Source organism: Camelina sativa, chromosome 20 (assembly GCF_000633955.1).
Source record: "Camelina sativa cultivar DH55 chromosome 20, Cs, whole genome shotgun sequence".
Lineage (NCBI taxonomy): Eukaryota > Viridiplantae > Streptophyta > Magnoliopsida > Brassicales > Brassicaceae > Camelina > Camelina sativa.
The window spans coordinates 7,587,934-7,611,513 of NC_025704.1; the positions used below are offsets into that span (position 1 = coordinate 7,587,934).

A 23,580-nucleotide genomic window follows, 5' to 3' on the forward strand; every position below is an offset into this window, starting at 1 on the left:
GCATGCAATCTATGCTCCCTATCATTCCGTGGAAACTGCGATGTTCTCCAATATTCAGTAATCGTTGGAGGTCTTCCGCTGTAGGTCTTCTGAGATACTCGTCGCCAAACAGATTTATAACTCCCTCAACAAAATGTAGAAGGCATTTGTGGGAGGTTGTTTCAGTGAGTCGTAAATATTCATCGATCGCATCTGCCGAATATTCGTAAGCCATCAAGCGAATAGCTTACGTACATTTTTGAAGTGCAGAAAGACCAAGCCTTCCAGTAGCATCTCGCCTTTGTCTGAAGTATGGGACTCCATTCTCAATAGCGGTAACAATACGAAGGAACAATGGTTTGTTCATTCTAAAGCGACGATGGAACATAGCGTTTGTGTAAGTCAGATTATCACTAAAATAATCATTCCACAACCGAGTGTGGCCTTCTTCGCGGTCTCTCTCAATGTGCACTCTTCGAATTATTGGAGCTAGTGGTACATCTGGGTGAGTGTAGTTGTATTGGATCTCCTCCACTATACTATCAACTTCCTCTTCTACAATATCATCAACTTCTTGATCGGAACTCCAATTAGACATTTTTTGGCAATTTGGGTATAGTAGAAGGCTTATGGGAAGTTTGAGTAGAGAAGGAGTAATGGAGACAGATTTTTTCTAATAGAGAAGGATTTTTCTTTGGTAGAGGAGGAGTTTGAGTAGTGAAGATAGGAGGAAAGTGAAGAGAAAAAACTTGAGAAGAATCGGAACACAATGCAGATTTGGTTGCAAATGGAAAAGAAAAATGTCCAATATATAGACTTAAGACTCAAGACACAAGCAAACAAACTACTTCACGGGTTAAAATAAAACCAAAAGCAATACAACCCTTACAAAAGCAAAGCCGTGACTGTCCTCTTGTGAAACAAATACACATGTGACTGTCCTTGCCAAACAAATACAACCAAAAGCAATACATCCCTTACAAAAGGCAAAAGCCATACTGTCCTAACCGACACGCAAAAGCCATCCTAGCCATACACTCAAAAGACAAAGCAAACAAACTACTTCACGTGACATGTTCAACATCCGTGACATGTTCCACATCAAGCAAACTTCTTCTCTTCACGTGACATGTTCCACAGCTACATTTGTGTTCCCGAAACCTGAAACAAAAGAATACAGGTAGATTTAAGCACAACAAAACTTATTAAACACAAAACATAAAAACATGAGAGACATAGAATAGTGAAAACATGAGAAAGACACACAAGAGTTAAACATAACAAATGAAAATAATTGAAACCTAAATGTTTGTCAACATTTGATCTACGAGTTTGTCTATAAGAGCAACTTCAGCGGGTGTTAGTTCACTCTTGTTAAGCAGGCTGTCTAGCAATCTCATTTTGCCGTGCTTCTCTTTAGCTACTTGTTCTTGATCCTTCATTGCAATGATCTTGTCTAACTTACGGACATAACCATCGTCGACATCAATACTAACAGTCAGTCTCTTCCCTTTGTTCTTAGCAGCTTTAACCCCTGGAGGCCTCTTCTCAGCTCTATCATTGCTCGAAGTAGGAGCCTCAGATGCAAGCTTAGTCCGCTTGTGGCTACATTCTTCTGTGATCCATTTCTGATCGTGCTTCAGCTCCCTCCAGCAATGTACAAGGAGAAATGGCTTCTTCATGTCGTTATTGTAAAGCTCATAAGCCATTGTCAAGACATCATCTTCTGATTCTCCACTCTTCCTTCTTGTACACGCTTGTGCGTAACATCCCACAAACTTGTTGACTTGGTGGTTTATCTTGTTCCACCTAGCCTTACATTGTGATTGCCCTCTTGTGTTTGAACCGGCTGATCCATCATGATGCAAAAACTTGAAATAAGAATAAAAAAACACAACATTAGATACATCATCTCAAACCCTTCCCAAACTTAAATTAAACAGTCTCATGTGTAAGAAAAATTTGCAGAAGAATTTGAGAATCACAACAAAAACAATGAATGAATGAAATAGTATATACAAAGGGAAGGTGGGAATACCTCGTAGTAGAAGAAGGAGTTGGTGCTCGCCCAAGGAGGAGCGTGAAACTGACTCTATCCCTCGCCTTGTTTGGGAACCATGGGAGTGACCTAAGCTGGTTGGTCGACTTGTTGCTCAACCGCTTGCGTGTTCTGATACACGTTCTGCTGCTCTTCACACTGCATGTCATCAACTCTGGACTCACCATGGTCTGATACCAACACAATAACCTCCGTAGGCTGATAATCACCTTGATGTTTGATCTGTTGCTCAACCCCGTGCATGTCCTGATGATCACCCTGAGCTTCAACCCTCTGCTCAACCTCAACCTCTTGCTCATCTCGAGCTGCAGAGCGACGCGCTGATCGATGACTAGAAGAGGAATGGGGACTACGCTGCAGTTTGATGAGAACGAAATATCAGCACTCTGGGCAACGATTGGAAGCACGCCCACATTCACTTCATCGAAAACAAAGGCGAGGAACCTGAGAAGCCCAATGTTGCGTTACTTCCAGAAGGCGGTAGCCAATGCATTCTACGACAAGGAGATTAAGGGATACATCACGAACGGCGACCTTGAGATGATTGATCTAGCGCTTAAGGAACTTTAGTTCACGGCAATGGATGGCACTGACCTGCAAGGTGACACGTCCAACACTTCTGTCTCGCTTTACCTCCTCAACTACATAATGTCGTACAAGTCTTGGGTCTCAAGACTCAACATCAACCACTCTCAGGAGTGATGTGCATGGGCAGCGTGGTGACTTGGTTTCTTGAGGCTGCTGGTGTTACATTACTATCTGAGTCACACCCACTACGCTGGATCGAGGTAAACAACTTGCGGCAGTTGCGCACTCTGGAGCGGGGTTTGAGACAGGGATGGTTGCCTTACAAGTTTGTGCATTTTGAGGTCGGTCCCTCGAGATTACTCCTCCCTTGCGTCGAGTTGACTACTATTTTGAGGGGTGAACATGTTGAGTTCATCCCTCTCGCAGATACCCTGTATGATAATGAGGCTGAGGAGCAACATATAGACGTCGCAGATGTAGGAGCAGAGCACATGGAGGAGGACACAGAGGAGTACCGCCTTGAGCAGTTCCACTTTGAGGAGTACTCAGAAGAAAGAATGGCGAAGGGGGTCAGGGCAGCTCATGAACGCCTCAACAAGCTTCAGCGATGGGGAAAGGCAAGAGATAAGGTGCTCAGCAGCTTCACCAAGACTATCACGAACTTCATGCGTAAGTTCAGCTGTTCGACATCCACTACCGCCATCCCTAGGTCTATCCCCGAGGACACCAGACCAATGCCAGAGTGCGCCTCCACGAGCCTCGAGCAACCTCGTTAGAGAGCACCCTCTCCGATTTCCTCTCCAGCACATCAATCTTCATATGTGTCACGGGAGCGTCAGCCTTCACCCGCTCCTTCATGACACTCATCTCATGAGTCTAGGGAGAGAAGGAGACGAGGTTCGCGAGGTTCCAGGAATAGAGCCTCTTCTGGTGAGCAAGAGGTTGAGGTTGAGCAGAGGGTTGAAGCTCAGGGTGATCATCAGGGCATGCACGGGGTTGAGCAACAGATCGAACATCAAGGTGATTATCAGCCTATGGAGGTTATTGTGTTGGTATCAGACCATGGTGAGTCCAGAGTTGATGACATGCAGTGTGACGAGCAGCAGAACGTGTATCAGAACACGCAAGCGGTTGAGCAACAAGTCGACCAACCAGCTTAGGTCACTCCCATGGTTCCCGAACAAGGCGAGGGATAGAGTCAGTTTCACGCTCCTCCTTGGGCGAGCAGCCTATCACCGACTTCTTCTTCTACTACTGAGGTACCCACCTTCGCTTTGTATATACCATTTCATTCATGCATTGTTTTTGTTGTGATTCTCAAATCCTTCTGCAATTTTTTTTACACATGAGACTGTGTAATTTAAGTTTGGGGGAGAGTTTGAGATGATGTATATGATGTTGTGTTTTGTGATTCTTATTTCAACTTTTTGCATCATGTTTGAGTTTGCATCCATCTATTTGCATAGAAAAACCAAAACAAATTGAAAAAATTGAAAATTTCCATGAAAACAGAGTGTTCATGTAGTTTGCACTTGCATATTATGATTAAGTCTAGTGTTATTCATATAGGGTTGTTTCATTTAGCATAGGGGTTGATGATGATTGTAACCTTGTTAGCATGATGGATTCAATAGGATAGGATCAAAGCCCTTGTTATTAGTTCTTTGATGCTTGTTGATTGAACTTGAAATGTAAGACTGAACCAGGTTTTGAATTCTTGAAATTGCATTCTACTCTTGATTGAAACATGTTTTGAATTGACGTCATTTGCTATCTATCTGAACCTAATACTGACTTGCAATTATCTTGTTATGCATTGAAGTTGAACTCATGGATACCATATACATACTTGGATTGTCTTTCACATTTTTACCACCCTTGTCAATCCAAGTAGCTGATTCCTATCTTTGGAACAGTTCCCCGCATCTTTAACCAACCGTTCTTTCAAGCTAATTATATTCTTGAGTGTCAGGCCTTTTTTGAGTTGAGCTTGCTAGAAAGTGTTAGGTTTTAACCGATAAGAGTAGGATCCTGTGTATTCTAGTTCGCTTTATCCATACTAGCAGGACTAGGTGAGAACTCGATTTTGGGTATTGGGATGAGATTTGTGCAGAAAAGTGAAGAGTAAAAGAGAACGCAAAAGGGTAAAGAGTCTTTAGGAGGGATGTGTTTTCAAAGTTTAAAAGTCTAGTAAAGGATTTGGGTTTGAGCAAAGTAAAAAGAGTTATTGGTTCTGAGCAATAAAATAAAAAGATTAGACAAAGAAAAAAAAGTAAAAACACTTAAGATATCTAGAGTCCTTAGAAGAAAAGAAAAAGTGATAATAAAGATTTTCCAATCCGCTAGAATGATAAGAAGTGAACTCCTCCTAAGACTAAATGCAAAGAGTAAGAGAATGGGTTTGAGATGATGTTTCTGATGAAGGGTAGAGATAGGACCAACTTCTGGGTTAGAATGCTAGGGCTGAGTTTCCTTGGGGACCTTTGGGTAGACAGGGCGCTGCTCTTGTATGTATCAGTTGGTTTCAACCTTTAGCCTTCTCTTAAGCTCAACTCCTTTTCATGAGAGAACCTTGTTCTGTATTGATAAAACAACTTGAGAAGGAGACCATCTTTGTCTCTAACCTTTTACCCTAGCCAAATGAGTTTGATGACATTGCATAGCTTGATTCATGGTTCTTTGTTAATGAATGTTAAAGGGAATGATTGATAGGAATGCATGTGTAGATTAAAGATTGGAATCGTTTCAGGTTGTGACGAACTTTTCTAAAGTTTTTAAATAAAGTTCCCTCACCATGCATCATAGTTTAAAAACAAGGACCTTGATTCTAACTATTTTATTCAGCAAGTTTTAGGTTATGAGACCCCATTTTCAAACCTCTCTTCCATACTTTGTTCTTGTTATTAGCTTGAGGGAAAGCAAAGAATAAGTTTGGGGGAGTTGATATGTATATATTTTAACTCTCTTTCATCATGCATTTGTTATTCATTTTTTTCTCTTAACTTATTGTTTTGCGTTGTTTTCAGTATCTTTTGCATAATATGCACATCTAGGTAGTCTTTGCATTGGTCTTGCATACATCTTGCATATTAGAGTTATTTCAGGTATCTAGGAAACGTCAGAAACGCACCAGTCGAGCCACCAATCGAGCTAGCCTCTCCGCGCATCATTCCTGCCACCTGGGTCAAGCCACGTTAAGATTGCATTCCACTCGACGCGTACTGACTCGATCGCACATGTCAAGAAGGAAGACGCTGTTTTCAGATTCTCAAACCGACTCTTTACCTTGTTGTTTTATGTTTTAGGGCTTTCCATGTTGGACTATATATACATTTTGGTTAAGTCTTTGCCCAAGAGATCTCTTATCTCGTTTTTGTTCTTTTCCTTAAGGTTTACTAGCCACTTAAAATGTTTTGAGACTTTGTAATCCGATATTGTTGAGTTTATTCAGTTTTTGCATTTGATTTCTTCTACAAAGTTGTTCATCCCATTTTTATCTTTCTAATGATGTTTTATTCAATGTTTTCTGATTTTGTATCATTGATGATGATTTCTAGATCCGAGTAGTGTTAGAGTTCTTGAGGATCGGATAGATTAGGTGGGGGATCTTAATGTGTAGGGTGTTTAAGCTTAGATTCGTATGATTCCCTTCTTGACTAGAGTTATAAATACTAGTTTCTCTCTGATCAATTGGAACTAGGTCTTAGATATTTTCACACCCAAAAGGTGTTTGATGAAATGTCTGACCAACTACTGCGAGAGACTTACATTCCTAGCCTAAGAGATTAGTTGTCTAGGATGTTTGTTGACGTGAATGAACTTGGTTGTCATACCTGCTTAACCATGTTTCTCTAGCGAGAGCTAGGTTTGGAAGTGTTTGAGTCTGAGTGCCTCTGCCAAGAGATTGGATTAGCTAAGTCGTGATGTTCATTGTCTAGGGATAGTTTGCTTGTGGCATGTTAAACACTTTGTAGACTAAGAGACTCCACCGACATCAATTACTCCCATCCTTAAGACTTCAATATTTTTGATTGATATTGCATTCCTGAGACCGTTTCTGTTCTTGCTATTTAGTTCATGCCTAGAATTGTTTTAGTTTCACTTATTCATATTCGCTTCTAGTCATGCATTTTCATTTCTAGTTTTGTAGTTCATTTCCGTTTTGCATTTTGATCATCCTAGGATTGTTAGAAAAACACTCTTTTTGAATTGGCTTGACTTGTGATTACTTGATTGCATCTTGAGTGATAGCATCATCCCAACTGGATTGGCACCTTAAGTATTACAACTTCATAAGGTTAATTGAACCTGGTAGGACATACAAAAATCCTAGTATCATTAGTGTAGGCAATGTGACAAATAGGACATGGGCATTAGCAATGTAGTTTCAAAGAAGAGCTCTTGAAATGGATCGCATGTGAAATGGATTTTGGCATTTCGCTCACTAATCACAGCTCATATATCCTCCGAAGCATCATAAACGAAAGAATTGCAAGAGCACCGAGATAACTGTTGATGTATGAAATCGACAATATAAATTATATGAATCAAGTGGGATGAATCGGATCTGGTCCTTTTATTTAACGTAAGAATCTCACTGAAGGGTTTTATAGAAAATGACAATTATGGAGCTAAAATGCTCAATACGAAAATAACAGCCTTTTCTCTCTCTAATTGCCTAGAATTTCGGATCCCTAGACGTGACCATGACATCAGGTATTAATAGTGGGACCTTGACCTAGGGTTTCTTATGTCTCTTGACAAAATGACGATTTTGCCCCTGCGGCCTGTTGGGCCGAATCCAAGACTTCTGGCCCAAATCTTCCTGAAATCTTCTGCTTGGGCTTCTGTAAATGTTGGAGGCAAAGCCCATATCCAACAATGGTCCCCCCTAGTCCGATGTGCGATGGCTTGCTTGAGCCCGTCGGATCCGACTGTGTGTCTTCAGATCCGTCTTATGGGAAGAACATAACATTTCTAGAGTTTTGTCGCCTTCCGGAGAGTTCCAGGATGAATAGTGTGTTGCAAACGTTTTTCGAGGTATCCGGGAGATTCTGGAATGAACAGTGCGTTGGGCATGTTTTTCGAGGTATCCGGGAGATTCCGGAATAAACAGTGCGTTGGGCATGTTTTTTGAGGTATCCGGGAGACTCTGGAATGAACAGTGCGTCGGACATGTTTTTCGAGGTATCCGGAAGATTCCGGAATGAACAGTTCGTCGGACACGTTTTTCGAGGTATCCGGGAGATTCCGAAATGAACAGTGCGTTGGGCATGTTTTCCGAGGTCCGTTAGGCTTTAAACAGGAGTTTGACGTGCTCTGCACGTTTCTCGAGGCGCAAGAAATGAAGACAACTTCGAAACTAGGGTTTTCTCGGTCAACGTGCTGGTCCCCCTATATAAATATGTCCCCTTGACCTAATTTTACTTCAACTTTCTACTCTTCTCTCCACAAAGGTAAATTTCTTTCTTCTTCTCTCCCTTATCTTCTTTTACTTTAGATTTTTTTTGTGCTTGTCCGACCATAATCTCATCAAAACCGGATCCTTGCCACCGGTCATGTTGTCTTGTCGCCGCCCGGATCTTTCTTGCCGCCGTTCAGTTAACTCCCGCCACCAAGACTGCGACCGTGAGGCGTCCCAGTCTCGCGCCGTCCTGCCTCGCCGCCGATCGAGATAGCGCTGCCTTGTGCGTTCTCCTTGCCACCACCAGATCTGGCCGAGACCGTGAGGCGTCTCGGCCATGTTCCGCCGCTTCTCCTGTTGAGCTCCACGCCGAGCTGCCGCGGGAGGTCCAATCTCGCACTGCCGTGGAGGGAATCGGGCGAAACTTGCACTGCCGCTCCTCCCATTTTGCTTCCATACCAGCCCCTAGCTTGTTTGACGCCACCGGGTTTTATGCCGCCGTATTTGGCCACGTTGTTAGACTCGCCGCCGAGCATCTCTCATGCCGTCGTGCTCCCCTGGCCGAGACCGTGAGGTGTCTCGGCCACACCGTGCCGCCGTGACTCTATCGCCGAGATCCACTAGTCCGCCTCATACACTCGGTGGTTGAGAGCTCAGAAACATCAAGGTCGCAGTTCCGAGCTTTGGCGAGGGCGAGATTTCCGGTGGTGAGATGGTGCCGTGTTCGATGGTGACCACGCTTGCAAGACCGACGTGAAGACATGGTGAGGCAAGCTTTTCTCGTTTAAATGATGGCGTGGTGAGATGATGGAGAGCGCGGAGATGAGATGGTCCTGTAGTCAGCGAGATGGCGAGATAGAGATGTTGGCGAGGTGGAAATTTTGGCGAGGTGGAAATGTTGGCGAGGTGGAAATTTTGGCAAGGTGGAAATGTTAGCGAGGTGGAAATTTCATGGAGATCACGTGGCGCGTTGGCGAGGTGGAAATGTTGGCTTAACTTAGCAAGTGGAACCAAAACTGGCGAGCTCACATGAGAGATACGGGATCGAGATTGGCAAGATCAAAAGATTGCATAGGAGACCACGGCGTGCTCGACTTTGGCGAGATCAAGGTCATGCTTCGGAAGTTGGTGTCTGCGAGATCGTGATGATGAGCTTGGGACCTGGCGAGATCAAAGTTCTAGGTGGCGAGGTGGTCGCGTTGTCGAGACCGGAATGGTGTGTTGATTGTGTGTGAACTGACGAGGTGGAGATCCTAGTGACGTTGGCGAGACTGATGACGTTCCCGCGAGATACATATAATGGCGTCGTGCTAGTGAGATGGCGAAACGACGAGATGGGGAGATGCAGGTGTTAGGGAGGTTGTGTGCGAGCTCAGTGTGTGCTCGCGAGATGGTGTCGAAGCTGTACAAGAATTGGCGAGCTGGAGCGTGCTCGCGGGACGTCGTGCCGAGACCGAGATGGTGGCGAGCTCCTATGTCTCTGCGAGATGCATGTTGCGATGGTGAGATTGAGGGCGCGGGGTGGCTTTTGGCGAGTTTGCTGATGGCGAGATGGGCATATTCGTGAACCAGCGAGCTCGAGGATGGCTAGCTCGAGAACTGCTAAGCTGGAGTGAGGAGTTTGATAGTCGCGGGGCCGAGTAACGTGTAAGACTCGGGCGAGCTTGACTTGGCGAGTAACGTTTCTACGTATGGAACCACTGGGGAGGTCCAGATTGCCGCGTATGAGACTTTGGTGAGCTCAATTGCGTGAGACGAGGGCGATTTGGGCTGGAACGCGCGCATGATGGTGCGTACTATGCACACTGCTGGACGTTGTAACTCGGGTGTGGCCGTTTCGTATTGCCTATTATGGCGTTCTTGATGTGGTTCCGATACTGACCAGTTGCTTGGTTAGTTTTGCAAGGTCGCGCGCGATGGCTTCGGGATATGACTTCTTTGGTGATATTCCGGAGGAGCTAGAAGATGACCAATCTTGTGCGTCAGAGGGAGACCTTGACGAGATGGGAAAGGAATTTCCTTGGTGGGAACCATCAGAAGGAAATGGTGTTCCCAACAGGTGACCAAGCGTTCAGTCTGATTTCCCTCCCTCCAGGTCGGCGTCGTGGGAAGGTTCTTCCGTACGAAGAACGAGCTGTTGCGGTGCATTCTCCTAGGTCTCTAGTCGCAGGTGTAGCTATTGGTGACGGAATTCCGAGACGTCGCAGAGACTGTACAGGGAACAAGGAACGCATCTCCCGTGACGCCGGGAGTACCTTATGCGATGAGGGTTCCGTCGTCTGCATCCTTGATCTCTTCCGAGTGCCAAGTGGTCTGAAGTTCGTGTTACCGAGTGCGGACACGCGCCCATGGGACTGCCCAGAAGGTCATCTTTGCGTTTACGAAGATTATTTTACCGATGGTGGCCTGTGGTTTCCTATTCCGGAATTTCTGACGAGGTTTTGTGCACGTCGGAAGATTGCGTTTTTGCAGTTGTCACCGTACGTAATGCAGTGGGGCTTGCGATAATTGGTAATCATATGAAGATCAAGATGAGCATGGACTTCTTCGAGTTGCTGACTTCATTTATTCGTGATAGATCGGGGCTATGCGTTGCTTGTTGTGCGGCCGGTCTCACGATCATGAATGGGCAGAAGAGTCATATCAACGATTGGCGGAGGCGGTTTTTCTTCGTGGAGATAAACGACACATCGGTCGAAGATCCCGGCATGACCTGTCCTTCTTCTTGGAACTTCACCCCCGGTAGCCGTTGCTGGGTTGGGTTCCTATCGTTTTGGTGTTCCTAACTTTGTTTTCTGACTGTACGTTTTATTTTTGCAGGAAAACCGCCATCTTCAGCTGCGCGCGATTTGAGCACTGTTGACAATGGTGTTCCTTTTTTTTGGTCTAAGGCTTTGCGGTGGCCGAGAGTTCTTTCTCATCTCAAGACTTGTGAGTTTCGTTGGTCTATCCTTATTTTCGGGATTTATGTGTTTTCGTGACTAAGGCATCTATTTATCCTACAGGTTCGCGGACTGGATTGCAAATGGGGGACTGTCTGATGCCATGTTACGCTGACCTGTTCGATGCTGAGGAGGTGCCAGCTGTTGCTACCGAGGTTGTTGCGCCAAACGCCGAAACCGGCTTGGAGGTCGTTGCTGTGGAGCTCGAGGATGGCGAGGTACCAACTCCCGCGGGTGAGACTGACCGCAGATCCCGTTATGCCGAGGTTGCTGCTCCTCATGCCGCGAAGAAGCCTTCCTCGGGGTCTCGTAGGAATGTTTCAGCAGCTGGTGGCGATCACTCCCGGAAGAGATCATTACGTTCGAGTCCTCGGAGTGATGCTGGAGGTAGTTCTAGGCGTCCCCATTACTGGGAAGATGGGCCCAGGGAATTCGATCCGCAGACGGAGGATGGTCATGTGGAGATTGATCACTCCTTCTCATTTCGCTATGATGTGAAGGATCAAGCGTTCATTGGGAATCCGCGAGCTTGCGCGGACCTTGCCGGAAGGATTGATGGTGACTTCGTTCCGCTTCGTGCCTCTAGCGATCTGACTTGTCAAGATTCGTACGAACAAGCTATTCGTCGACAGTTTCAGGTTAGTATTCGATCCTTCTGCTCACCCCCATTTGGACTTTACTTAGTCGTAATCTGATTATTCTGTTTGATTCCTTAGGCGATGAGCTTGGTCAACCGTCTCGCTGGCGATTGTGAAGATAAGGTGCGCGCTGCTAGGAAGGAGGCCTCGCTTCCTCAGGATGCATTTGCTCAGGCTGAGAGGTCAAGCAAAGACAACGCAGCGATGGTCAAGGAGCTCACGGCTTCGCTCAAGCATTCCCAGCGTAGGCTCACCTCCGAGTCGGAGCGACTCAGGAAAGCGAGGGACGAGCGCGGAGAGGAGGAGCGCGCCAAGGCTGCTGTCGTGATCAAGGCACATGAGGAGCGTATTGATCGTTTTAGGAGGCATGTGGTCGCAACACGCAAGAAACAGCCCCATTTACTCACTCTTAGTCAAGTGACCGGAAATAGGCTATGTTTGACGAAGTTGATCAGTAGGGGTATTGCTATTCCGGAAGATAGGATGGCACGTCTTGCTGCTGGCGAGAAGGAGTTCACGGCGAAATCGAACGGGGTTGTGGTGCCACCGCTTCATGATGATGATCTCGAGCCGTTCCCAGAAGCTGCTGGTGGAGGTGCTGATGATGTCGCAAACGAGTGATGTCCTCGTATTATTGCTTGTTGTTATTGCTTTGGCTTTTTTTTTTGTTATTTGGTACTTAGTCGTTGATTGCTTCTGTACTTTTTCTTCGGATATTTGGAAACTCGTTTGCTTTTGCTTTATTAACTTGGTTATTTGCTTTATTGCACGAATGTTGATTATTGCCAAATTTTGTTCTCTCCATAGTGATGAAGTTGCTTTCGTTTTATCTTTTATCGTTTTGGGGCATATGTTGCGGTGAAGGACGTCTCCTGGCTTATTCTGGATATGTTATTCCCCATAACGGCGAGAGTAGACAAGACAGACTTGTCGTACTAGTTAGGTGCGTTCAGTCGCGACCGGCTTACACTGTGGATGCTGCAGGAATCGCAAGAGTGTGCGAGTCGGGGTCTTCGGCTTATTCACTCTGCGCCCTGCTAGCTTTGGGAGTCTAGGCTCGGCTTATAAGTCCTTACCAATGTAAGGACGTGGGTTATTTCACCACGGCACCCGTGCGGAGCGCTTGCGATTATGGACTCGGCTTTTCTTCTTTACCGAAGTAAAGTATGGATTATTTCACCATTACATTCATGCGGAACATAGAACTGTGCACCTGACCAGGGCGTCAGCGTGGAAACGGAAGATTTGCTCGAAAACTTTATTTTTTTATTGAAGTTATAGTTGAACTTCGTGAAAGGCTGCCTACGTACCCTCGAGAGGGATCAAACCATTTGTAGTTCGTATTACAAAGAAATGCTCGGAGACGAGCTGTTTTTTTTNTTTTTTTTTTTTTTTTTTTTTTTTGTACGTCGTGGTCAAACTAATGGTAGTAGCGCTTAAGGTTGGCGGAGTTCCAGGAACGCAGGACTGGCGTGCCGTTCATTTCGAGAAGCTGATAGACTATTGGCTTGACAATCTTCGAGACTAAGTAGGGACCTTCCCAATGTGCGCCAAGCTTTCCAGCGTTCTTCTCGGCAGTGTTTTCGTAGACTTTGCGGAGGACAAGATCTCCCTTGGCAAAGTAACGAGACTTGACTTTTTTGTTGTAAAATTTGGCCACTGCTTGCTGGTAGTTCTGGATGCGCAATAGTGCCTAGTCGCGTTCTTCTTCGAGGAAAAGTAGTCTATCGCACAGCATCTTGTTGTTCAGTTCCGGATCGTGGACTAGCATAGAGCGTCGAAGCGTCGGGATTCTGACTTCTGCTGGTGCGAGAGCCTCCATGCCGTATGCGAGCGAAAATGGTGTTCGTCATGTGGATGTCCGCGGCGAGGTTTGGTGAGACCATAGAACGCCGTCAAGCTCATCTGCCCAGAGTCCCTTCTTTTCGTCGAGCCGTTTTTTGATTCCAGCGAGAATTTTCTTGTTGGTTGCTTCTGCTTGTTCGTTGTCCTGCGGATATCGTGGAGTTGACTTGCTAAGGCGTATCCGCCAGCCGGCGCAGAATCCCTCAAACTGGAGTGAGATGAATTGTGGCCTGTTATCGCATACAATTTCGTATGGGAGTCCATGCCTGCATATTATATTTTTCTAGACAAAATTCTGAACTTCGTTGGCTTTGAGAAAGGCGTATGACTCTGCTTCAACCCACTTGGTGAAATAGTCCGTCATGATTAGGAGGTACTTCTTTTGGCGAGATGGTGTTAGCGGACCGACAATATCCATCGCCCATTGCATGAATGGATAGGGTGGTGACGTTGTGCGCAGGAGTTCAGTCGGTGAATGAATGAATGGTGCATGACGCTAACATTTTTCGCACTTGCTTGCGAATGCAGTACAATCGGCAACCATGGTCGGCCAGAAATGGCCATTGCGATGAATTCAAAGTGCCAATGCTCGCCCCCCGAGTGGTTACCTCCAGCGCCTTCGTGGACCTTTCGCATTATGTCGTTGACGTCCTTTGTATTAACGCAAATGAGAAGAGCGCCATTTGCTTCCCAACGAAACAAGCTTCCATCCGACATAGTATAGTGCGCGCTCTTCACGCGAAGACGTCTTGCTTCCCACTTATCTTTTGGCATAATTCCGTCTGCGATGAATGCTATAATCTCAGTTTGCCAATCGTCTCGCGAGGGGGCATCAGGTGCTAGTACGGGCGTAGCTGGAACGGCTGTAGTGCTTGAATTGGCAGCTGTTGGGGCTGGAATGGGCGTGGTGGAAGTGCTCGCGTTTGTGGCCTGTTGAGGCTGATCTCGTGACTGCTAAGACGATTGCTGAGCTAGCGCTCGGGTTTGCTGATGCTTCTGTTGAAAAGGCGACTTCAAGGAGTTCAACGTCAATACTTGGTTGGTCAATGCTTTCCACCGGAATTACTTGGCGGAGGTCTGGGTCCGATGTAGAGGCTAGTGTTGCAATTGCGTCTGCTGGAGCATTGTCGCTGCGTGGAATCTTGACGAGCTCAAAGAACTCGAACTGTTGTGAGAGGTCGCAGACAACTTTCAGATAAGCATCCATGCGTGCGTGTCTTGTTGCATAGTCTCCACTGAATTGGTGTGTGACCAGCTGTGAATCGCAGTAGACTTGTATCTTTTTGACTCCGATTCCGTGTGCGATACGTAATCCAGCGATTAGCGCTTCATACTCAGCATCGTTGTTTGTGGCAGTGAAAGCAAGGCGGAATGACTGCTCCAAGATTTCACCTGTTGGCGAGGTTAGGCGCACGCCTGCTCCCGAGCCCATTTTTTATGAAGCGCCGTCAACGTGAAGAGACCATATCTCGGGTGGAGGGGTGTCAGCTTCGAGTTCAGGAGAGAGCTCTACGAGAAAATCCGTGAGAACCTGTGACTTAGCGCATGTGTGATTCTTGTACTCGATGTCGTACTCACTCAATTCAACTGCCCACTTTGCCAGTCGACCTGATTGACTTGGGCTGTGAAGGATTGTGCGCAGCGGCTAATTTGTCAAGACTTCAACAGTGTGTGACTGGAAGTATGGGCGGAGCTTGCGGGCTGAAATGACGACTGCGTATGCGAGCTTCTCAAGAGTTGGGTACCGAAGTTCTGCGCCATCGAGAGTTTTGCTCACATAGAAGATTGGATGTTGCTCTCCACGATCCTCTCTGACGAGCGCACCACTTACAGCTGAACAGGAGATGGCGATGTAGAGATAAAACATTTCTCCTAGCTCGGGTTTGGCCAGGACTGGTTGAGACGATAAGTAGTCTTTCAACTGCGTGAATGCTAGCTCGCATTTCTCATCCCACTCGAAGCGTTTATTTCTGTGGAGGAGCTGATAAAACGGCAAACACTTGTCTGTTGAACGAGAGATGAAACGGTTCAGTGCTGCAATTCGTCCAGTAAGCCTCTGTACTTCGCGTGTACTCCGTGGAGACGAAAGGTTGATGATAGCCGAGATCTGTTTCGGATTCGCTTCTATGCCGCGTTTCGTAACGAGGTACCCCAAGAATTCTCCGGAAGTGACCCCAAATGTGCATTTTGCCGGTTTTAGCTTCATGCTGTACTTGTTGAGTATCTCGAATTGTTTTAGGTGTGCGACGTGGTCTGCAGCCTGAGCTGATTTGACGAGCATATCATCAATGTCGACTTCCATCGTTCTCCCTGTTCAGTAATGAAATCAGTTTTCTCGCGATCATCTTTGTGCATCATTATCTGGTTGTAGCCTGAGAACGCGTCCATGAAAGACAACAACTCGTTTCCTGCTGTGGCTTCGACGAGCTGATCAATGCGCGGAAGAGGAAAACTGTCTTTCGGGCAAGCTTTGTTGAGGTCTGTAAAGTCGACGCAGACTCTCCATGTACCATTCTTCTTCTTAACGACGACGGGGTTACTCAGCCAATCTGGGTAACGCACTTCTGTAATTGATCCCGCATCAAGTAGCTTTCGTATCTCGTCATTGATCGCGGTTGTGCGTTCTGCTCCAAGCTTTCGACGCTTTTGCTTGACGGGCTTGTAAGTCGGGTCAACGTTAAGCTCATGGCTGGTAATGCTCATATCGATTTCGGTCATATGATCTATCATCCATGCAAATGTGGTTGCGTTTTTACGCAAAAACTGGACGAGCTTGTCTCTTAAAGCCATTGGTAGCTCCGTGCCTATTCCGACACAACGCTTGGGATCAGACAAATCGATGTTGACTTGAATCACAGACTCTTTTGGAGGTGGGATGCGTGGATCTCGCGGTGGTGTTGATTTGGCAATCACAAATGCCCTCGCATTCCGCATCTTCTTCTCGATGATGAAGCAAGTTCGAGCCATCAGAGGATCTCCATGCAGCGTGTAGATACCGTACGCATTTGGAAACTTGACACATTGATGGTAAGTGGATGCGACAGCCAGCATCTTGTGAAGCCATGGCGTTCCAAGAATGACATTATAGACGATGGGTTTATCTACAATTGCGAAGTTAAAGCATTGCATGGTGCCGCCGACGTAGATTGGAAGTGTAATGGTTCCGACAGTCATGATAGTATCTCCATCGAATCCCGTCAGAGGCTGCATTTCATGTACCGTGTTGCACAGATCAATCTCCATTTGGATCAGTACATCCTTGAATATTACGTTGACCGAGCTTCCGGTGTCTATAAGGATTCTCGTAACTGAACTTTCCCCGATTACCATTTCTACGACACGTGGGTCATTGTTCGGACTAGCGTTGCGCGCGTCTTCTTCAGTAAACGTAATTGGTGCGGTGGATGTCTTGAACATGTTGCTGTGAGAAGGCATGTTGCGCTTTGTTTCTGTTTTGCGACAGTAGGCTTGGATTGATCGAACAGAATCGCAGCATGTTGACAAGCCACCCATGATCATGTTGATCCTTCGACGAGGAGCTGGTGGTTCATCGTGCTCTTCTACGTCATGATTCCGTTTGGGGGGAGGAGGTAAGCGAGCGATTTCTCGTGCTCGGTCATTCTGTGCCCATGCTCGGTCATCCTATGCTGCAGCTTCCTCTTCGCGTTGTCTGTCGTGCTGCTGTTCATCTCTCAAGAAATACTGGTTGTCTTTGTGTGTGACGACTTTTCTCTGTTCTCGTTCTACATCGACGTCACCTTTTTGTATTTATTCAGAAGCAGTATTTGAAGTGTTTTGCACTCTTCAGTCGAGTGTCAGTTAAACCTGTGGAACTCGCAATACGGGCGCTTGCCTTTGAAGCCTGGATTATCGGATTTGTGGTGCCATTTGTTCCAAGACTTATTATGCTGTTCCTTTCCATCGATAGCGAACATCGTCGTTTTTCTTCCTTTCTCGCCTCTGGCGAAGTCCTTGTTGTAATGTTGGCGCGGTTCGTAATACTCATCTACGGCTTTGCCTTTTGAGTCTGGAGCCTTCTCTGATGCTTTTTCTATCGTACCAGGTTGATCGGGGTTCCTCTTACCTCTGTCTTCTTCGACCATAATGTATCGGTTGGCACGTGCGAGGACTTCGCCCAAGCTTGTGACAGGTAGGATTGTTAGATCATCCTTGAATCTGGTACCCCGGGCGAGCGCGTTTTTCAATGCACCGATTGCGGATTTGTCACTTATAGATAATCGGGACACGACATCTTTAAATCTATCCATGAAAGCCCGTAGTGACTCGTCACGTAGTGACTCGTCATGTTTCTGATACATTCTCCATAGATCAGCATTTGACGCAGGTGTGCGCAAGAAGCACTGGTGATGCTGAAGGAATGCGCTTGTTAGTGCTTCGTATCCATCGATCGAGTTGGCCTCAAGTCTTGAGAACCAATTTAGCGCTTCACCGGAAAGACTCTCGACGAACAGCTGACAGCTCCCCGCATCTACTTCCTCAGGTGAGAAATACGATCGATTGATGTGGATCGTCATGGACTTCAGGAAGACGGTGGGGTCGCCCTTTCCATCGTATGGAATTGGTCTGTTCTTGCTATTGTCGGGATTGTGCTTGACTCTAACTCCTGAAACCCTTGTAGTGAAAGGTGAACGTCTTGCTTCCGCTAATACGGTTTCTAGCTCTGGTGCTGCACTTGTCGCTCGAAGCATCTGAGTCGTAAGCGTTTGTAGCTGAGCTTGCATCTACAGACGTAGTGCGTGATTTTCAGCATTCTCGGAACGACTCGGACCAGCATGTTGATCTGTGGAGACGTGGCTGGACTGGAAATGTACCCTTGGCTGCTCACCATTAGGTCCGACAATGATCGACGAGAGTCGGGGCCTTCCATTAGCGTTGTGCATGACTCGTGGTATGGTAACGGCGTTACGGTCAGCTCGCGGAGCGTTGAGGTCAACTCGCAGAGCGTTAAGGTCAGCTCGCGGATCGTGGTAGTCAGCTTGCGGATCGTGGTAGTCAGCTCGCGGAGCGTTGAGGTCAGCTCGCGGAGCGTTGAGGTTAGCTCGCGGATCGTGGTAGTCAGCTCGCAGAGCGTTGAGGTTAGCTCGCGGAGCGTCAAGGTCAGCTCGCGGAGCATAGTACTCAGCTCGCGGAGCATTATGGCCAGCTCGCGGAGTGTGTGGCGCCAATGCGTCTTTGTTTCGTTCGTGTCGAGGTTCTGATTGTCTCCTTTGATACCTTGCGTGGTCATCCTGCCCTTGAGACTTTATCTGCATCGCTTGACTGCTTATCTTATCCAAGGTTCTTCGTACAGCGTCGTCGAGCGCAGCTTGGCTGATTTTCACGTGTCTGGATGATCGATGAGGATAAATGTCACGCGTAGTGCCCGTAGCTTCGCGGTTTTTTGGAGCGTCTTCAGCAGCTACACGGTCAGGAAGGATTGCACCATTGGTTAAGCCATTTGTCGAAGCGACGCGCGTAGCGCCTACGGCCTCGCGGTCGGTTGGATTGACTCCAGTGGTTTCACGAGCAGGGGACGTAGCACCTAAGGCTTCGCCATTAGTTTGAGCGACACGCGTAGCGCCTACGGCTGCGCGGCCAGTGAGTGTTGCGTCCTCGCCCGTAACTGCTTCGGTTCTGTTGACGCCTTGGAGTTGGCTCGTCCTCGCACGGGTGCGCCCCCATACGGTTCGCCTGGGAGACACGTCGCGAGCTGCAGGTGAGTCAGCGCCTTCATTGCTGGAGAGATTGGTGTGAGACATGCTTCTGGTTTTCCGAAAACGCCTTGTCTTGAAACTCTTTTCGTTAAAAAGAAAGGATTTCGTTCAGCCCCACGGTGGGCGCCAAATTGTTGATGTATGAAATCGACAATATAAATTATATGAATCAAGTGGGATGAATCGGATCTGGTACTTTTATTTAACGTAAGAATCTCACTGAAGGGTTTTACAGAAAATGACAATTAGGGAGCTGAAATGCTCAATACGAAAATAACAGTCTTTTCTCTCTCTAATTGCCTAGAATTTCGGATCCCTAGACGTGACCATGACATCAGGTATTTATAGTGGGACCTTGACCTAGGGTTTCTTCTGTCTCTTGACAAAATGACGATTTTGCCCCTGCGACCTGTTGGGCCGAATCCAAGACTTCTGGCTCAAATCTTTCTAAAATCTTCTGCTTGGGCTTCTGTAAATGTTGGAGGCAAAGCCCATATCCAACAATAACTTTGGTTGGAATTCAATTTGTCCGAGTCTACAAGAGTACAGTTCTTGGAAAATCATGTTATTAAACTGTATTTTTCCACTTGACTAATAGTTAAAATACAGTTTTCACAATACAAACAGAGCAGAGAAAGCACGATCCTCCCTCTTACTCAACTGTTAGTCATCAAATAACTAACTAGACTTCTTGTTGTCCTCCAAGCTGCCTTCCATGACTTCAATAGAACTGCCTTCCATGACTTGAGTAGATCTGCCTTCCATGACTTCAATGATGGAAACGAGTCTTTCCACAGGAACCTTAGTAGCATCGGATCTCATACCAATATCGGAACACAGGCGATCAAAACAGTACTTACCATACCCTACAGTCCCTACCAACACCACACCACCAAAACCTGTAACTACATATCCAAGTGTTGAAGAAACCACCGAAGCTGTTCTACCAGACTTCACCATCCCAAAAAGACCAATCGCCCAAGAAACAGCATCGCCTGCTACAGACGCGGAATTGGCTTGACCACTACTTCCAAGCTTGATCTTTAACATGACAACCAAACCAGTTTTGCAATAGGTAGCAAAATCTTCACAATTGTTCTCAAACAGGTTGTAAGCACCAAACCGGTTTCGCAATAAGAGGAACTCAGCACGGGAAACGACGTCATCACAAGGATCTGAAGTTGCAGTCGTGCAAGTACCTCCCCGTTGCTTTGCGATAAAGAAAGCTGGAGAGACACCGTACTCGAAGAGATAAAGGTTTCCTCCGGCGAGAAAGCAATCAAGGCAAGAAGAGATTACACCGTCGAGTTTGGATTGATCTCCACACTTAGGACAAGGGTTGTTGCCTCCTCCATGATTCGGAACTGAGCTAGTGATGAAATTGTCCAGGAAAGTCCCTGTTCCGGTTTCGAGACCACCTCCACGAGTGAAATGTATCACTTTCTCATCGCCTACATAGATTCCTGCGATATTGCAAAACAGAGTACAATCGTGTTTATGNAACTAGACTTCTTGTTGTCCTCCAAGCTGCCTTCCATGACTTCAATAGAACTGCCTTCCATGACATCAGTAGATCTGCCTTCCATGACTTCAATGATGGAAACGAGTCTTTCCACAGGAACCTTAGTAGCATCGGATCTCATACCAATGTCGGAACGCAGGCGATCAAAACAGTACTTACCATACCCTACAGTCCCTACCAACACCACACCACCAAAACCTGTAACTACATATCCAAGTGTTGAAGAAACCACCGAAGCTGTTCTACCAGACTTCACCATCCCAAAAAGACCAATCGCCCAAGAAACAGCATCGCCTGCTACAGACGCGGAATTGGCTTGACCACTACTTCCAAGCTTGATCTTTAACATGACAACCAAACCAGTTTTGCAATAGGTAGCAAAATCTTCACAATTGTTCTCAAACAGGTTGTAAGCACCAAACCGGTTTCGCAATAAGAGGAACTCAGCACGGGAAACGACGTCATCACAAGGATCTGAAGTTGCAGTCGTGCAAGTACCTCCTCGTTGCTTTGCGATAAAGAAAGCTGGAGAGACACCGTACTCGAAGAGATAAAGGTTTCCTCCGGCGAGAAAGCAATCAAGGCAAGAAGAGATTACACCGTCGAGTTTGGATTGATCTCCACACTTAGGACAAGGGTTGTTGCCTCCTCCATGATTCGGAACTGAGCTAGTGATGAAATTGTCCAGGAAAGTCCCTGTTCCGGTTTCGAGACCACCTCCACGAGTGAAATGTATCACTTTCTCATCGCCTACATAGATTCCTGCGATATTGCAAAACAGAGTACAATCGTGTTTATGAACAAACAAAAAAAAAACCCAAAATTTGGAATCTTTTGATAAACCCAGAAAAAGGCTGTAAAATGCAACGAATCTAACATACATTTCCACGAAATTGGGTTATAAAACAAACCCAAAAACTGAACCTTTGATAAACCCCAGAAGTTAACTAAGAACGAGCATGAAATGTAATAGATCGATATACATATATAGTTAGAGAGCGAGAGATGGAACCGAACCGTGATGAGAGTAGATATAAGCGTTACGCCAAGAGTAGATGTGATCTCCTGCTTTCAGATCATCTCTGGAGGTTTGGTTGGACAGTAGTCCCATGTCGTGCAAGATCTGATTTCGCTTAACGATTAGGTTTTTTTTTTTTTTTTTAATGATTCTCTCTTTTTTTTTGGTCCTCAAAGCTTAGCTCACTCCACTTATACATCTTTAAAGCTCGGGGAAAAATTTGCAAATACTGCATCTCTCCGTACTAAGAGCATGTGCAGCGGCTTATATTTCCTGCGTCCTCCAATAAAAAATATTAAAATTTAGATAGAAATTAGATAATTATTGAAAATACGTTCCTTAAAATGGGACGTATTTTTCTTGGTCCTTCGTTACACGTGGCAGTCTCTGCTTTGTCCCTTTGTGACTTGTGTCTCTCTCTCTTCTGAGATTTTAAAGCTTCAAACTTTCAACAAAATTATTTTACTTTTTTGTAGAGAGATGATCATCGATCTCATCTTCGAAAACCTTAAATTCAACCCATTACGAGTTTGATTCTTCGGTATTATTTTTTCTCTCTCGACAGATCCAGGTGAGTTTAGGTTTCTGTTCTTGTTCTTTTTATAGAGATTTTTCCCCAATATGGTGAGTTTAGGTTTCTGTTATCAATCTCTCATCCTTAGTAGTTGATTGCGTGAATGAATTGATTTGTTTCTTGTTGATTCGTTTGTTCATGTCATAAGAGCTTTTGGCCCGAAAAAAATCCCTCTTACGTTGTAGAAAGCAATCAAAGTTTAGTCTTTTAAAAAAATATATTTTTGGGGTTTTTGTGTGTTTGTAGGATTCGATGGTTAATCAGAAGGCTGTTTTGGCTGTGACAGATGATGTTGTGTTGCTTGTTAGCTCTGTTCTAACTATTATGGAACAGCTTGGAAAGGAGCGTTTTGATCCTCTGATTATTACTCAAACATCTACAATAAGTAAATCTCTTTATTCTCCTGCTTATTTGTTTTCACTGGCTCAGATTATGAAGACTGCTTAGTTAAGCTTCTAATAGTTAGGTCTGGGATATAAGTAGATAGGAAGATTTGTGTCTGTATTGTGGAGAGGTTTAGAGAAAATATAAATAGACTCATGGAAGATTTAGAGAAAATAAGTAGTACCAGCCTTCTTTGCAAGAACCTAATGAGAAAACAGAGTCTGTAGAGAGTGTGTGTATGTATATATAGATTGATGTTTATTGGGTCTCTTCTGTAAAGTTTCCAGCTTTAGGTTTTATGCATACTAGAAGGAGAACGTAACTGATCCATAAGAAAGTGTGTGTGTTAGTGTGTATGTGTATATAAATGGATGTTTTATTGGACTTGAATATTGTCTTGTGCAGTTCTTAGATGTTAATCCAGAACTTGGAAATTCCTATAACGAGGTCATTGCTCCTCAAGATGTTGCTACCTATGGTGGACTCTGTGCCCTGGCAAGTTTTGATCGATCAGAATTGAAGGCATGTATCCTATTTAGCTTTTATTTTACTCTGCCAGTTTGTTCCCAGTGTTTGCTTGTTGCAGCCGTTATGCTTCCTGTCTGGAATATCTAGCAAGTCTGAAAGCGAACTTGCTGCTGGACATCCATCTTCATGACCACGTTGACACACTGTATGATCAGATAAGGAAGAAGGCACTGATCCAGTACACACTGCCATTTGTGTCTGTTGATTTGAGCAGGATGGCTGATGCATTCAAGACTAGTGTCTCTGGTCTAGAGAAGGAACTAGAATACATGATCACAGACAACCAGATTCAGGTCCGTTCTGTTTACTGAAAGAACTTTGTATTGTATTACTGTAATTTTAAAATCTTACAGTAGAGCAAACCTTTTCTCCATTCAACGTCCAAAGATACTTTAAAGAAGAAATGGATGCTTAATAAAACTTGTGGTAGGTTGAGAAGAAATGG

The 23,580-nt window shown here is 45.6% G+C and overlaps 3 protein-coding genes and 1 long non-coding RNA gene across 4 annotated transcripts; 1 reads left to right on the forward strand and 3 right to left on the reverse strand.

The window, feature by feature from the left end:
• Positions 227-577, reverse strand: LOC104772291. Its single transcript, XM_010496922.1, has one exon. The coding sequence runs from the start codon at positions 575-577 to the stop codon at positions 227-229; it is 351 nt and encodes a 116-aa protein (XP_010495224.1).
• On the reverse strand, positions 19,659-20,585 carry LOC109131155 (the record flags this gene model as incomplete). Its single annotated transcript, XM_019241816.1, has 1 exon — positions 19,659-20,585. A coding segment is annotated over one exon (798 nt), but the record flags the coding sequence as incomplete, so codon positions are not given.
• LOC104772292 lies at positions 20,615-21,827 on the reverse strand (the record flags this gene model as incomplete). The annotated part of the gene is made up of 2 exons (XM_019241817.1): positions 21,649-21,827; positions 20,615-21,393 (listed from the first exon to the last, which is right to left on the reverse strand). Coding segments are annotated over exons 1-2 (873 nt in total), but the record flags the coding sequence as incomplete, so codon positions are not given.
• Positions 22,076-23,580, forward strand: LOC104769905. Its single transcript, XR_764452.2, has 4 exons — positions 22,076-22,220; positions 22,470-22,608; positions 23,013-23,428; positions 23,566-23,580. It is a non-coding gene; the product is annotated as an uncharacterized LOC104769905 (long non-coding RNA).

What these genes read in the sequence shown, in the direction of transcription:
- LOC104772291 (XM_010496922.1), bottom strand. Translation starts at nt 577, where the DNA reads ATGTCTAATTGGAGTTCCGATCAAGAAGTTGATGATATTGTAGAAGAG.